The following is a 14032-nucleotide window of genomic DNA, read 5'->3' as shown; positions in this document are numbered from 1 at the left end:
TATTCTGACGACACTTTCGGAACGGATATTTATTGTCAATCAATGTTTTTGTAATTTTTTAACATTGTTTTGCCGTCAAAAAGAATTCCTTTACATATTACTCTCTATAATTAGTTCTTAGCGCCCATAATGCACAATAACTAAATACGGCGAAGAAAGAAACGACAGTTTACTAGACTTATTACATAAATATACTAATGTCATGCTGGCAACTCTGGCAAGCGAATGAAGCTTGTCAACCGCTTACCAATGCCGACGATGCGGCCGGCGATGGCGCCGAGCGCGAGGCTGGGGATGAACAGGCCGCAGGGCACCTTGATGCCGAAGGTGAACACCGTCATGACCAGCTTCACCACCAGCGCCAGGAACAGCAGCCAGATGGCCTGGTACACACCCGGGCCCGCCGCCGCCTTCTCGATGGCAGAGTTCACGTCAGTGAAGTTGCGATTGTAGTCGCTGCAAGTAACGGAACACTTATGCAAATGCAATTTGTAAACATGTCTCTCAACCTAACGAATTGTTTCACTTTCTTCGTTGAATTACTCATAACTTTTGCGCTCAACGGACGCCATGAGGATCTTGAAAAAGATGAATAATAGCAAGGGTTTATTACTACGAGAGCCTACAGTACAAATATAAAACAAATAAGAAAAAAGCTTTTAGATACAATAAGCGGACAGATAAATTCGTCGAGTTCAAATCGAAATAAAAAAATATGTTAAGAAAAAGGAAGACATTTAAAACTGACCATAGCGGGTCGGAGTTGGAGATGCCGCACTGGTTGAAGAGCAGGTAGATGAGCTGGCTGGTGTTCATGCGCGTGTAGCGGTTGGGGTACGCGATCACGGCCGTCACCAGCGTCACCACCAGCACCTCCGTCACCGGGTACTGGCCCAGCTTCGAGTACTTGCGGTAGCGGCACCAGTACAGGTTCGCCTTTATGAATATCGTCGCGATGCAGCCCTGCACCACACAAAAGTAGAACATTAGTAGGGAATTACTGTGTTTTTTCCCATAATCTTATTAACATTTCAGCCCTGGTGACACCTATTAACAATATTTTTGGAACACTACAGTCAGTGCTATAAACACTTTTATTTAAGTTGTATTTAAGGTAAGGTGACTTAATTTACTTACACCTATAATCCCCAGTCCAACGAATGGTATCAGCTCGAAGAATATCCACGGTTTATTGTACTCCACAAAGAAGAGGACAGAATGTTCGTTGCCGAAAGGGTTGATCGAGCGCAGGATAAAAGCCGCTATTAGGGCGCAGAAGAACGAGCGCCACAGCGTTTTCAGAGGGAAATAATATGACACCTGAAATACAATAAATACGTTAGGAAGCTGACACTTAATATCAACTAATGATTGGTTTTGAAATAATATATGAATAAAGCGTCAAGTTACCTCCTCTAAACTGAAGAGCACTCCACCGATGGGCGCCCCGAAGGCGACGGATACGCCGGCTGCAGCGGCGGCGGACAAGATCTCACGTTTCTTTGCCTCATTGCGGCCATATTTAGGGAATAAATATGACAATATGTTACCTGAGACACATAAGGTAAATAAAATTCCTGTCCAAAAATGGTTACAAACGAGCGCGAACTTACAAAAATGTGAAGGATAATTTTACAAAATAACGTTTTTAATAAGTCTCTTAATATTCTGAATTATCGTTAATAATGAGATAAATAAAGTGCTCGCACTTTTCCCCAGACAATCGTTTATTACAAAGGAACCGGCCAACGGGTGAATGGCCAGAGTAGAGTTTGAGATCCGGACATCCGAAATATCCGGATATCTGTCAAATATAAGACCTGGATCCAAATTCTTATAGGATCCGGATATTTCGGATCTCACGGATCCGTTAAATATGGTCATGGACCTATGGAAGAAACTTCTTTAAAATGACATTTATTATGTAGGTATGTTTATTTTACTCATTCAAATCATGCTGATACATCACGTCAAGCGCATGTAAATACGAGTGTTGCCCAAACTAAACAATGATAACAGTAACAGTTTTTACCTTTAACCTGGATACTTCCTGACTGGAATAATGGTTTCAAAACCCGTTTTAATGCGGATTGAATGAGTGAGTACTAATGAGTACTTTTTCTCAGCACTTTATACATCAATTTTACACCTATTTTTAAGGATACAGCAAGTAAGATTTTTAATTAGTGTAATTTTATCAAACCGGTATTTGTTGTCTAAGGACTAAATGTAATTTTCATATCAGATTGAGAGTTAAACTTATAATATTTCTTTGACCGAATCATTACAGAACCTTTGTTAAACAGATCCGTATTTTCCGATTCCGCTCGATCAAATTTTAATATCCGAAATATCCGGATCCGAAAAGTTGGCGGATCCTGCAAAGCCTTAGCCCGAGTGAGATAAGCGCTAATTTCCATTTGTGATACAGAGCATTAGAGCCGTGGTAGGGATAATAATAATCTGGCAACACTTACCCAAGCAACTCGCGATGTGTACCATGGGCCCTTCCTTCCCGAGACTTAATCCAGAAGACACTGACAGTATTAGGCCCACGACTTTTATGATTAGCGTCCACTTGCCGAGGTAACCTCTGATGATGAAACCACTGAGAATAGTTTTAATTTCAGGTATACCTGTAAATATTACAATATTTCAATTACATGTGTAAAAATAGATATAAAATGAATAATAGTAAGTAAAACTCGCGTTCAGTGAATATCACAATGATAACTTATTATACATCCACGTCATACTTCTCCTTTGTTAAAAGATTGGTTACATCTTTACGGTAAATCCTAGTCAGATTAAATGCTCCATTTACAAAATTCTTGAAATTGGTGGAAAAGTAATAGAGGATAAGGCAATAATGAACAAATCAATCAAACATAATTACGTTTTGATTAGTATTAGTACTCATTGTTACGAGTCGGGGTTCTAACCCGCAACCTTCGGTCTAAAAGTCGCGTGCCTTACAACTAGGTCAACAACTCTTCACTAATTAATACAATCTAGGCATAAACTATGGGTAGGTACCAAAATATTTCATTCATATTCATATATTTATTGATCAAAGTGATTACACGTCCAAAATACTTACACACTATCGTATTACATTTAACTAAATGTAAATTGTAAAAGTAAATCAATAAAAAATGTCAATTATAATTATAAATCAAATGTCAACAATGAATACATTAGAAAAATACAATAAATTATGACTTAATATTATTATTGAAAGTGCACAATTAATTTCAATGTTTCTAGATACTAAAAATGTTTTAATTCAATCTATTGCTGTGTACTAGTGTGTTTAGTGCTGGTCGGATTCCTCGTCATGCCAGCTTAAACGATGTCATCCGAAGGGCTCTTGTCAGTGTAAAGGTGCCAGGCCCAACGGCATGACGCTGGTGCCTTGGAGTATGGGGCGGCCTTTGGTTTGGGACGCTACGTGTGTAGACACTTGCCGCGTCCGACTTACCGGGCACCAGCACTGGTGCTGGTCATGCAGCTTCAACGGCCGAGGATAGCAAACGGCGCAAACACAGTACACTCGGCAGTGGCTACGTGTTTGAGCCTTTTGGGGTGGAAACGTTAGGGTCCACTCATGGGGGCCCAACGCCCGGCGTTTTTATAAGGGTTTAGCGTCGCGTTTGGTGGATGCCACGGGTGACCAAAGGGCTTGTCAGTATTTTGCCCAAAGAATTAGCATCGCAATTTAACGGGGAAATGCGCCTGCTGGGCACACTGTCTGCTGGCGGCGATATTTGTAGGTTTTTTTTTTATGTATACTTTTAGAGTAAGTTGACGAAGCCTATTGCAGATTTTACCGTTGTATTGTATTATGACGACGCCTGTAGCTGATGAGTTGCGTTTACCTGACGAAGCCTGCGTTGCGGATATAAAATTATGGTCCCTAAATAAATTTTCATTTTGATGTAGTTAATTCAATCTTCTATTATATGTTTTAATTTTGACTCTTGGAGAGACTTTACACCTCCAAATCTTATGAGTATTCTGACATTGGGGACCTTTTACATTTCCAGATTTAATGTATTTTTTTAACCATAGAGACTATACATGTCTTTTGTATTGTAGTAATTATTTATCTTGAGATTATTATAATGTAATGTTTACTCAGGTAGGCCAGGTATTGCCTGTTGTATTAATGTTTTTATATATTTTTCATGTCACTATATATTATGATGTTACTGTAAATGTTGTATTAACTTGTAAAAGAGCCCTGGAGGCCTACTTGAAGAATAAAATTTTGAATTTTGAATTATGAACAATAAATAATCGCAGAATATATACTAATCTTTATTTAAAAATGTATAGCAATGCAATTGTAACTACAGACTCATACTTGAATGGCCCATCAGTGCATCAAATGATTAACTACAAACATACAATTCGTTTTACCTATTTGTTGGATTTTAATTTTTATAGTTCTCGTTAAACATTTAAAATATTAACAACAGATTTTAAGTCACTATATACCTAACCCCAATGGATCCTAGTTATCTGAATAAAGAAATTTATTATTATATTATTATTAAACAGACCCCAGGTACATGCTAGTGACGCAACCGAGAGAGCCTAGTCAAAGTTACACTATCACCTGTCACTAGCATGTAAAGTTAGTAAGAACACTTTTAGACCCTCACCTAATAACACAGAGTACCTACCAGAGCCACAGGCATAGGGCGCGAACATGCGCACAAGCGACGCTGAAAGAGCCGCGAATATGAGGCACCACACTATGTAGAACAGGTAACTGATGATGTAGGCGCCCGGGCCTTCACGGGAGCCTCCCAGCAGTTCTGGCCATGTCACCCACTGCAGGTTACATTGTCACACATTATATTTATAATGCCATAGATAATATGTGTTTTGTTACGTTATAAAATATATCAAACAAACAGGCAAGAAACAGACAGAAAAAGTTGTGCAGAAATTTTATAATAGTATGGTTTTTATTTAATTAAGTTACTATGTAGTTATCATGTTTATACCTGTGAACAATTTCCGTGATCAAATGTAGTTTCATTGTCAGACCAACAGCATTGTTCTTGATTGAACCAGAAGGCCTGCGGACAGATGCCGAACTTGAGGTCTGTCATCCAGGAGGCGCCGATGTCGATGACGCCGGCCACCACGCCCGTGCACACGCCCACAAGCAGCACGCACACCCAGCCCGACCACGCGTCGTGTGCGCCCTACCAACAGATTATCATTTAGCTTTTATTGTTATATACAGTATGTAAATTAAATAAACCATTTACTCAAACCCGTTAATATTTAGGTCATACTGAGCAACTTTTATTATGGGGCCAACCCCGTTACAGCAAAATAAATAATTTACTCTCCCATAGAAAATTTTAACGGGAGACCAGCCGAAATGGACGACATAGTCAAATTTTATTTCGTGATTTCGGGGTTGGCCCCATAATAAAATTTGCTCAGTATAACCTAAATAGTTACAGGTTTGAGTAAATGGTTTTAGTTAATTTACATACTGTATTGCATGATGTTATTTTCATAATAATAACCTGCAGTATACATATCGGCACCAGAGGTCACACACATACCTACTCTTAACATGTCATGTAATAACAGCAGTATTTTACAACTAGTGTTATTTTTTTACACCAAGTTGACCCTTAGTTTCTTTAGCTCAAACATTGTACACTGAACACATTCACTACCAAAAAGCCGCTAGGTGGATTAATTTTGTATTGGAAAGGGGGCGCTTGGCACTTAAAGTGTTAACACACAGTCTGTCTTTCATTCACTACCTGTTTTGCAACTTTTGCAATTAGCACTTTATGTCTCTGTGTGTAAAATCATTCATATCAGCTGTCCTGCGGACATCTATACACATTTTTAACATTTTCATTCAAAAGATATGACATTATCAGTTATCAATTAAGATAATTTCCAAATGAATATTTTAAAGCATGAGCTTATTGACAACTGACAATAAGGTGTCTTTTACTTGAAAGCACTTTTATTTACAAAATAATGTAATGATAATACTTACTTTGATTAAGTCCCATATTGAGTCTTGCCTTTTCTTGACTATGTATCTGTGGCGCATGCGGTCACGTGCGATGTCACGCTGCCAGTCGATCGTGTGGAAGTCGTCATACTGACCAATGCCAGGGATGTCATCATCGCCTACTAGTGAAACAATTACTATAAAATTGATCTATTTGATATCCTCCATCTGAAGATAAATATATGAGTAGAGAATTTGAATAACTCCAGTGGCATAATTAGGATACCTAAAATATTTTAAGTCAGCCACGCAACATTATTTCTAAACAGCATTTTTTTAATGTGATACATTTTGTGTTCATCAAAGATGGTACAGCCGAGTCTATATTTGATATTAAAGTGTTTATGAATTATATTGCAGTATTGAGTCATGGCAGCAGGCATCACAGCAGTTAAAAAATAGAAACGGAATGCATCCCAAAATTATATCAACTTTAACTCTTTTTTTATATTTGATTTGATCAATAGTGTCAAATTTCATAAAAATTCCAGTTAAAATTTACAATCTTTATTATTGTGAAATTATCTTCCAATAAACAAATTACAATAATATTGCAAAACTACATGAGCTTATGGTCTCATGACTATACAGACCTAGAGAAAGTTACCGACAAGTAAGTTACCATAAGTTTTTGATGCGGGATCATAATGACTAGAGCATATCAGTTTATCATACAGAATAAATATTTATAATAGCACTTATATATTTCAACAAAACTTAATAATGAAGTTTCTTGGAATGACAAACAAATTATCATAATAAAAGAATCTGCAGCAACTAAAACCAGCAAAAAAATTACTTCAAATTAGATAATCATTAAGGACTACTTACCCTGCATACCAGAAAATATAACTGCGTCCCCTGGAACAATATATCGAGGTTTAACAAGCAAGAAAATCGGGAGAGTTACCGAAAAATAAACTGCGTTAATTGAAGAAAAAAACTTCAAATGCCTGTAAAATGTTCCTTCTATTAGATAAACTTAAATTTATAATAAGTTACACGTAACATGATAAAAACAAATGATAATCATATTGTTTAAAATATAATATACGAAGGCAAGTGACAGTCATAATCGCGACGCAAACGTCGACGTAACTAACAAACGTCAAAGTATACTTTTTAATTTTCACTACTTTAGTGTTGCCATTAGTATATATTATAGCGGCGATGATAGTGCTGTACTAGGTCACACTAGATGTAAAATATACTCTGGCACAGCCACTTAAAAGGCGGCAAAAGATTTGACCTACCATTCTATAGAGAGTGAGATTCAAAAATCCAAAACAAATAAGACATTTGAACGCCGATTATTTAATACTGAATCTATTTATTTATTTTATACTGACATATCTTATTATAATTTTAATTTTATTTATGATGATAATATTGACATTAATTCTAAATTTGACAAATTATTAAATATATTGACATATTATACAGGGTGATTCATGAGACGTGAGCTGGACTAAGTCTAAACAATCAGTAAATGCTAATGAATCGTTCACCATCATATTTAAGTAAAACAATCACGCTTTTTAACTGTTATTTAACTTTTTGTTAAGGACAAATTTGATTATCTACAATCATGGACACCCTACAACACTTAATTAACAAAGATAAAACCTCTTTAACCGTTATGACAGCAGTTTGATTATGAAGAAAATAAAATGTCACATTTGAGTGAGATATGATTTTATAAAAGTAACCACACTCCGATGACATTCAATTTGTCACTTATTATGGATAAAACAAAGAGGGTGACCGTAAATATCGTAAATAAAATAAAACTCTTTTTTTTGAACAGTAAAAATTAAATTAACGTTAATCTCACAAATACTGGTACGAAACAGTTGCTGATAATTTACTGAATATGCAGGCTTGATCCTGCTCACGTCTCCTGAATCATTCTGTATAGATTTGCATTTCCCTGTTAAACTGTTAAGGCCCAAAAAGAAATTACCTGTTCCGTGGGCAACTGACGAGCTGTTTGGATATATGCAAAAACACCGCGACCTTCACGAGATACGACGTCCATATCCTAACAACCCGATCATATCGGACTGCATAGATCATTACTCGAAACTCATCAAGTCAGAGACGCTCCGCGCGCGTCAAAATCACATTGAAACCAGAGAGCCTACCGCGAACCACGTTCGACGTGTTGCCTCTCTATCACACTTACGCACGAATTTACAAGTGCGACATAGAGGCAACACGTCGAACGTGGTTCGCGGTAGGCCCTCTGACTGACAGAAACCGTAAATCCTTCAAAAGAATTGTGGAGGATCATTAATGAGGAGATAGGTAAAAAAATCAAACTCCCAGAAGGTCTGCATTACAAAACAAAATGATAATGCGTATATGTCTCATGAAGAGGTTCCGAATGCATTCAACTCACACTTTTTGAACATCGCTAAAAAACATGCAATAAACAGTGATGAAGAACTGTCCAAACAGTACGTCAGTAGGCACTTGGACAGCGCTGATATACCGTCATTCACATTTCCTTTTGTTACTCGTGACTGTGAGCTTTTGGATAAAACTATAAAGTCAATGTTAAAGACCAGTACGACTGTATATGTATATGACATATCTTTAAATATCATAATAAGTATATGGCCTATTCTATCTGACATATTAATAGTTTTAGTTAATGACATGTTTAAAATTGGAATATATCCGAATGTCCTTAAAAATACACGTGTATTTCCGGTGTATAAAGGAAAGGGTGATACCTAAGAGTGATGTAAACAATTACAGGCCCATAACTATCGTACCTACCGTCTCAAAACTTGTGGAGTCCATTTTATCATCTTCCCTGATGACCTACTTAGAACAGAATGCTTTACTCACCGACAACCAGTACGCCTACAGACAAAAACGCTCCACTACTACGGCAGCACACAGAATCGTTGACTGCATTTTGACTGGTCTAGATGACAGGTACAAGATGGCCGACATACTATGCATTTGTCTAAGGCTTTTGACATCATTACTATCATTAGCCATAATTTGCTCTTAAATAAATTAAGCCTCTATGGCATAATTGGTTCAGCACACAAATTGTTTGCATCATTCTTGACTGACTGTCAACAAGTAGTGAAAATGTTACTTAGTGGCAAAAAATACGTTTCAGACACTGGTTATATTAATTTGGGCATTCCTCAGGGGTCAGCAGCCGGTAATACACTGTTTTTATTATTTGTGAATGACCTACCCTCTGCCATCACAAATGGGCTATCTGTGTTATTTGCAGACGACACTACCGTTGTCCTGAGGGCAAAAACACATGCGCAGTTGGCGGAGGGAATACATGAGGCTTGTGACCAATTACAAACATGGTTTTCATCGAATGGCCTACTGTTAAATATAACGAAATCCAATGTGATGATATTCTCGGATCGCAGCACCACAGTGCCTCCATGTATTAGTAACGGTCCAATGCCACTATGTAATGAAACAAAATTTCTGGGTTTCATACTTGATTCGAATCTTAACTGGAAGTGCTATGTCGATCGGCTTTGTAACAGGTTGAGTAGTTCTATCTTTGCATTAAAAAAACTACAACCTCTGATATCAAGGAAGTCACTTAAAGCCGTATATTTCTCACACTTTCACTCCTTGATGTCATACGGTACACTGATTTGGGGAAATTCCACAGATGCAAAGAGAGTATTAATTCTCCAAAAACGTGCGATCCGTTTACTGGCTGGAGTTAAACCAATGCACCATTGTAAGGAACTTTTTAAAAATAATGGTATAATGACGCATTATTCGTTATACATGTTTCAAGTTCTGATGTTCGTGAGAAAAAACTTATCTATGTTCAAACGTGTCGAAGTCATGGGCAAACAAATTAGATCGACATGAAGACTGCGAACAGTGCCGCGTCGCATGGCACTTTCATGTAAGAATCCGCGAGTAATAGGCCCAACTAATTACGAACGTCTACCCCGCCGAATTAAGAACTGAAATATCTGACAAAGCTTTTGAACGTCAATTGAGGATTTTTTTATTGGAAAACCCATTATATTCAGTGGATGAATACATGGAATTAAAATTATAATAACTGTTTAACATTATAGTTTATGTAAAATTGATTTAAGATGACATTTGTTCTAGAATATTATTAATTATTACTGCTCTTAGTTTTAATGACGATCATTATGTGATATCTACTAAATATTTAGTTTGACATGTATTCCATTATTTCTTTTTAGTTTCCTGTTTCCTTTGTTTTGTAGTTTTGAATTTGACGATAATTTCGAATTTGTTTTTTTTTTTTTGATAATTATTATTGACGTTTTATAATTATATGTTTGCTAGACATGTGTAAGTAATGCGCGTAACATCACAAATGAGATATCACTCAAACGCGTAATATTGCATTACGCATCACTCCCAGAAACCAAGCATTACTTCAAACATCACTCGAGCACATGACTGGACGAAGCGCGCGTAAACTCGTAAAGCATCAATATAGATTGACGCGCCGGTAGTTGGTACGAAAGGTCCGTTCAAGTCTATATACAATCCGCGTAATGTATAATGAGCAATGAGACGTGATGGTGTGATGTGTGATGTTTGTTTGCCATGCTATCATTACTTTGCTATCCCGCTCGCACCCGCACTCAATGCTCGCTCGCTCTCATTCCGCAATGCTTTCGGAACACTTCGGATCGGTCCGCTCGGCCGGTCGGTAGCAGTCGCATTTGAGTTATTGCAAATTTCATTAAATTGATACGATAACGGATTTTTGCACCTGCAATCGATTTAAAACTGTAATGCGTTAACATAGAGCTTACAATGTTTTTAGTATTTTACCTATAAGGATGCGGCTAAATGATAATTCGCTTGCGAGTTTGAATTTGACGAACAAAAACGTATTTACTGTTTATTATTGTTGTGAAATGTTTGGTTTGGTTGACTTTCCCGGCAAACTAAATTAAGCACGAGTGAAGTTACTTATTTATCTTTAATTTAATAGTGAGCTAGTGTTTACAGTACATTCTCGTATCAGTATCATATCATAATTTTATTGATATACCCAAATAAATATACTACTACGTGACTCTCGATGGCGTTATCTCATTAATTAACAGATATTTTCTTTTATTTTTTATCTATGATGCATATTTTACGACTATAAAAATAAAAACATTAACAAAAACGATCTATCACATGGCGGTGACAAAACGTAATGCGTAATAGATCGACGCGCCGATATGATACGCCCTAGAGTCCTAACACTCGCTGCGTAATGTAGTTAGTACTGTGATGACTGTGATGAGTGTGATGTTGCCATCACGCGCGCGCCCGCGCGCTGTATTCGTTCGGGTAAATGTTTCGTTTCGAGTGATAAGTGATGTGATATCTCAGTGTAACATTACGTTTTCGAAAAAGTGATGTGATATAGCATTACTTTTTGAAGCACTGTTTCGCGCATGTCTAATGTTTGCATGCCAAATCATTGACGATCATAATGTAAATTCATATAGATTAACATAAGAATAATTTATACTGTAATTTATCGTTATGAAAATAAAAAAATCTAAAATCTATAAGCATGCTATACCTGGTGTCTCCTGTAACAGGAGCAATAAGTTAAACTGCAATTTGTATTCCTCAAACTGACCATTTAACAACTTTGACAAATGACATATGTTTTGATTTTTATTACACATTGAAATTAATTCTAAGACGCAATTTATTGCGAATTTTGTTGTTTAAAGCGTACATTGGAAATAATATTAAATTTGTGTCAAAAAGGTACAATCTAAAGATTTCATCATTTTTTAAAGTTGTTAATCAAAAGTCATATCGTTTAATTATTTGCACGTGTTACAGGAAACGCCCGGTATACAAGGTGTTTGCACATAGTGGAGCCGTTAACCACGTATAGTACGATGAATTTTATCGACAAATCACCCTCCATACCTATGTTTTTTCTCAGCCATTTTAAAAATGCACACTTCCAAAGTTTTATGGCGCCCAACACGAGTGCATTATCTGACCATTTAACAGTCGCACATTTAAAAAATAATTATCACACGATAGCTTATGAATTAGGGCATACATTTCAAGCATAAATGTCACAGAGAATTTTACACAATCACTCGGAAATAATAACAAAGATAAAAATTGTCTTAAAAACATTTACTTTTTTTTACATTTTATCTTTTTTTCGAAAACGAGGTCGTTGACCTGTACCTTTATTGTAAAATGCTAGTACATGATACCAGCTAAAAGTTGACATCAAAATGATAGCCCTAGTTAATACATTTCAGAAGTTACACGAGTCCAAAAAAGACCTTCTGTAATGTGCGTCGAACTAAGTTGCTTTAGTTCCAAATGATAATTCGGGCGGCGGGCAATTATTCCTTAGAACTAAATTGACGCTCATTAAACAGGGTCTTGTTTGGACTCGTGCAACTTGTGAAATGTTTTAACTAGGGCTACCATTTTGATGTCAACTTTTATCAGATATCCTGTACTATCATTTAACAATAAAAAAAAGTACAGGTCAACGACCTCGTTTTCAAAATAGAGTGAAGATGTAAAAAAAAAGTAAATTTTTGAAGACAATTTTTATCTTTGTTATTATTTCTCGAGTGATTGTGTAAAATTCTCTGTGACATTTATGCTTGAAATTTATGTCCTAATTCATGAGCTATCGAATAATAATTATTTTTTAAATGTGCGACAGGTAAATACAAATACAAAAATACAAAATTCTTTATTCAACAAAAACACGTAAATTATGATAAAAGGGATGGAGTCTCCCTGTAAGCAAAATAAATGCTTGTGTTGGGAGACACCGCTCTTCCTTTATAACTTTTTTTAAGTATAAATATCTTAGGATAACCATATAAACTATTAACTAAACTAAACTAACTAAAGAACTAAAGGAGCGATAATACATTCTCTGAATACAGATAAAGTGCCTTACTGTACTAACAACAAACTATCTTAGAGATATTCTGTGTACGTGTAAGTGTGTGAGTGTGAGTGTATGTGTGTGTGTGTGTGTGTGTGTGTGTGTGTGTGTGTGTGTGTGTGTGTGTGCGTGCGCGCGTGTGTGTGTATGCGTGCGTGCGCGCGTGTGTGTGTGTGTGTGTGTGTGTGTGTGTGGGTGTGTGTGTGTGGGTGTGTGTGTGTGTGTGTGTGTGTGTGTGTGTGTGTGCTAGTGTGTGTGTGTTTGTGAAAGATTATCGAATTATATTCTCTGTTTCATCGTATGTTTTTCTTTTTAGCCAGTTTATTATGAGCTTTCTACACTCATGATGTGGTTTTGTGTGAATGTCTAATAATTTATTTATTTTATTATAGAGATGTGAGGCTTGTCTGGTAGTGTGAGCTAGCAAATTTGGTTCTAATAGTTTTAGGTAGCATAGCTATGTTTGGTATTACTCTTTTTCTTTTACATTTCGGGCTAAATGGCAGATTCTTGTGCTTTTTTAAAGTTGTTTGTAGGATATACAGTTGCCGAACCGATAAAAGTCCACTGACTTGGTACAGGAGGTCAGTAGGGAATGTAATATTTTTAAAATACATAACTTTAACCAAAGCCCGTTGTGCTCGCTCTAAGTTTATAAAACGGCTTTTAGCTGCACCTCCCCAAACGGATATACAGTATACCAAGACAGACTGCGCCAGAGATGTATATATTTCATTGAGTATATTACGAGACTTTTTTTGTGTTGTTGTTATTGTCATAGGTACAACATGTCTTAGCGTCCTAAATATCCAGAGCAGCTTTCTAATTCTATTCTAAATGGTACATTAACCAAGTGCAGTCGTGTTAGGCGCCATAAAACTTAGGAAGGGTGCATTTTTAAAATGGTTGAGAAAAAACATAGGCATGGGGGGTGATTTATCGATAAAATTCATCGTACTATACGTGGTTAACGGCTCCACTATACGTGGACAAACACATTGTATATACGATATTAAAATTAATCATATTTC

General features: G+C 36.5%; 1 protein-coding gene across 8 annotated transcripts in view; it reads right to left on the bottom strand.

Annotated features, from left to right (window-relative positions):
- The window catches only part of LOC133518072 (H(+)/Cl(-) exchange transporter 3), a 33988-nt gene that overhangs the window by 10547 nt on the left and 9409 nt on the right, over positions 1-14032 (bottom strand). For 5 of the 8 annotated variants that reach the window (XM_061851659.1, XM_061851646.1, XM_061851667.1 and 2 more), the window contains 9 exons: positions 6893-6922; positions 6044-6183; positions 5016-5219; positions 4689-4839; positions 2478-2636; positions 1411-1550; positions 1138-1320; positions 749-963; positions 248-456 (listed from right to left, as the gene is read on the bottom strand). In XM_061851659.1, the coding sequence (XP_061707643.1) occupies positions 248-456; positions 749-963; positions 1138-1320; positions 1411-1550; positions 2478-2636; positions 4689-4839; positions 5016-5219; positions 6044-6183; positions 6893-6922 (1431 nt within the window). The remainder of the gene's footprint in view (positions 1-247; positions 457-748; positions 964-1137; positions 1321-1410; positions 1551-2477; positions 2637-4688; positions 4840-5015; positions 5220-6043; positions 6184-6892; positions 6923-14032) is intronic. The other 3 variants (XM_061851655.1, XM_061851675.1, XM_061851691.1) reach the window with 1 other exon arrangement.

This window comes from Cydia pomonella, chromosome 1 (assembly GCF_033807575.1).
Source record: "Cydia pomonella isolate Wapato2018A chromosome 1, ilCydPomo1, whole genome shotgun sequence".
Classification (NCBI taxonomy): domain Eukaryota; kingdom Metazoa; phylum Arthropoda; class Insecta; order Lepidoptera; family Tortricidae; genus Cydia; species Cydia pomonella.
The sequence above is the reverse complement of the archived record's forward strand: the minus strand, read 5'-3'. Positions and strand labels throughout refer to the sequence as shown.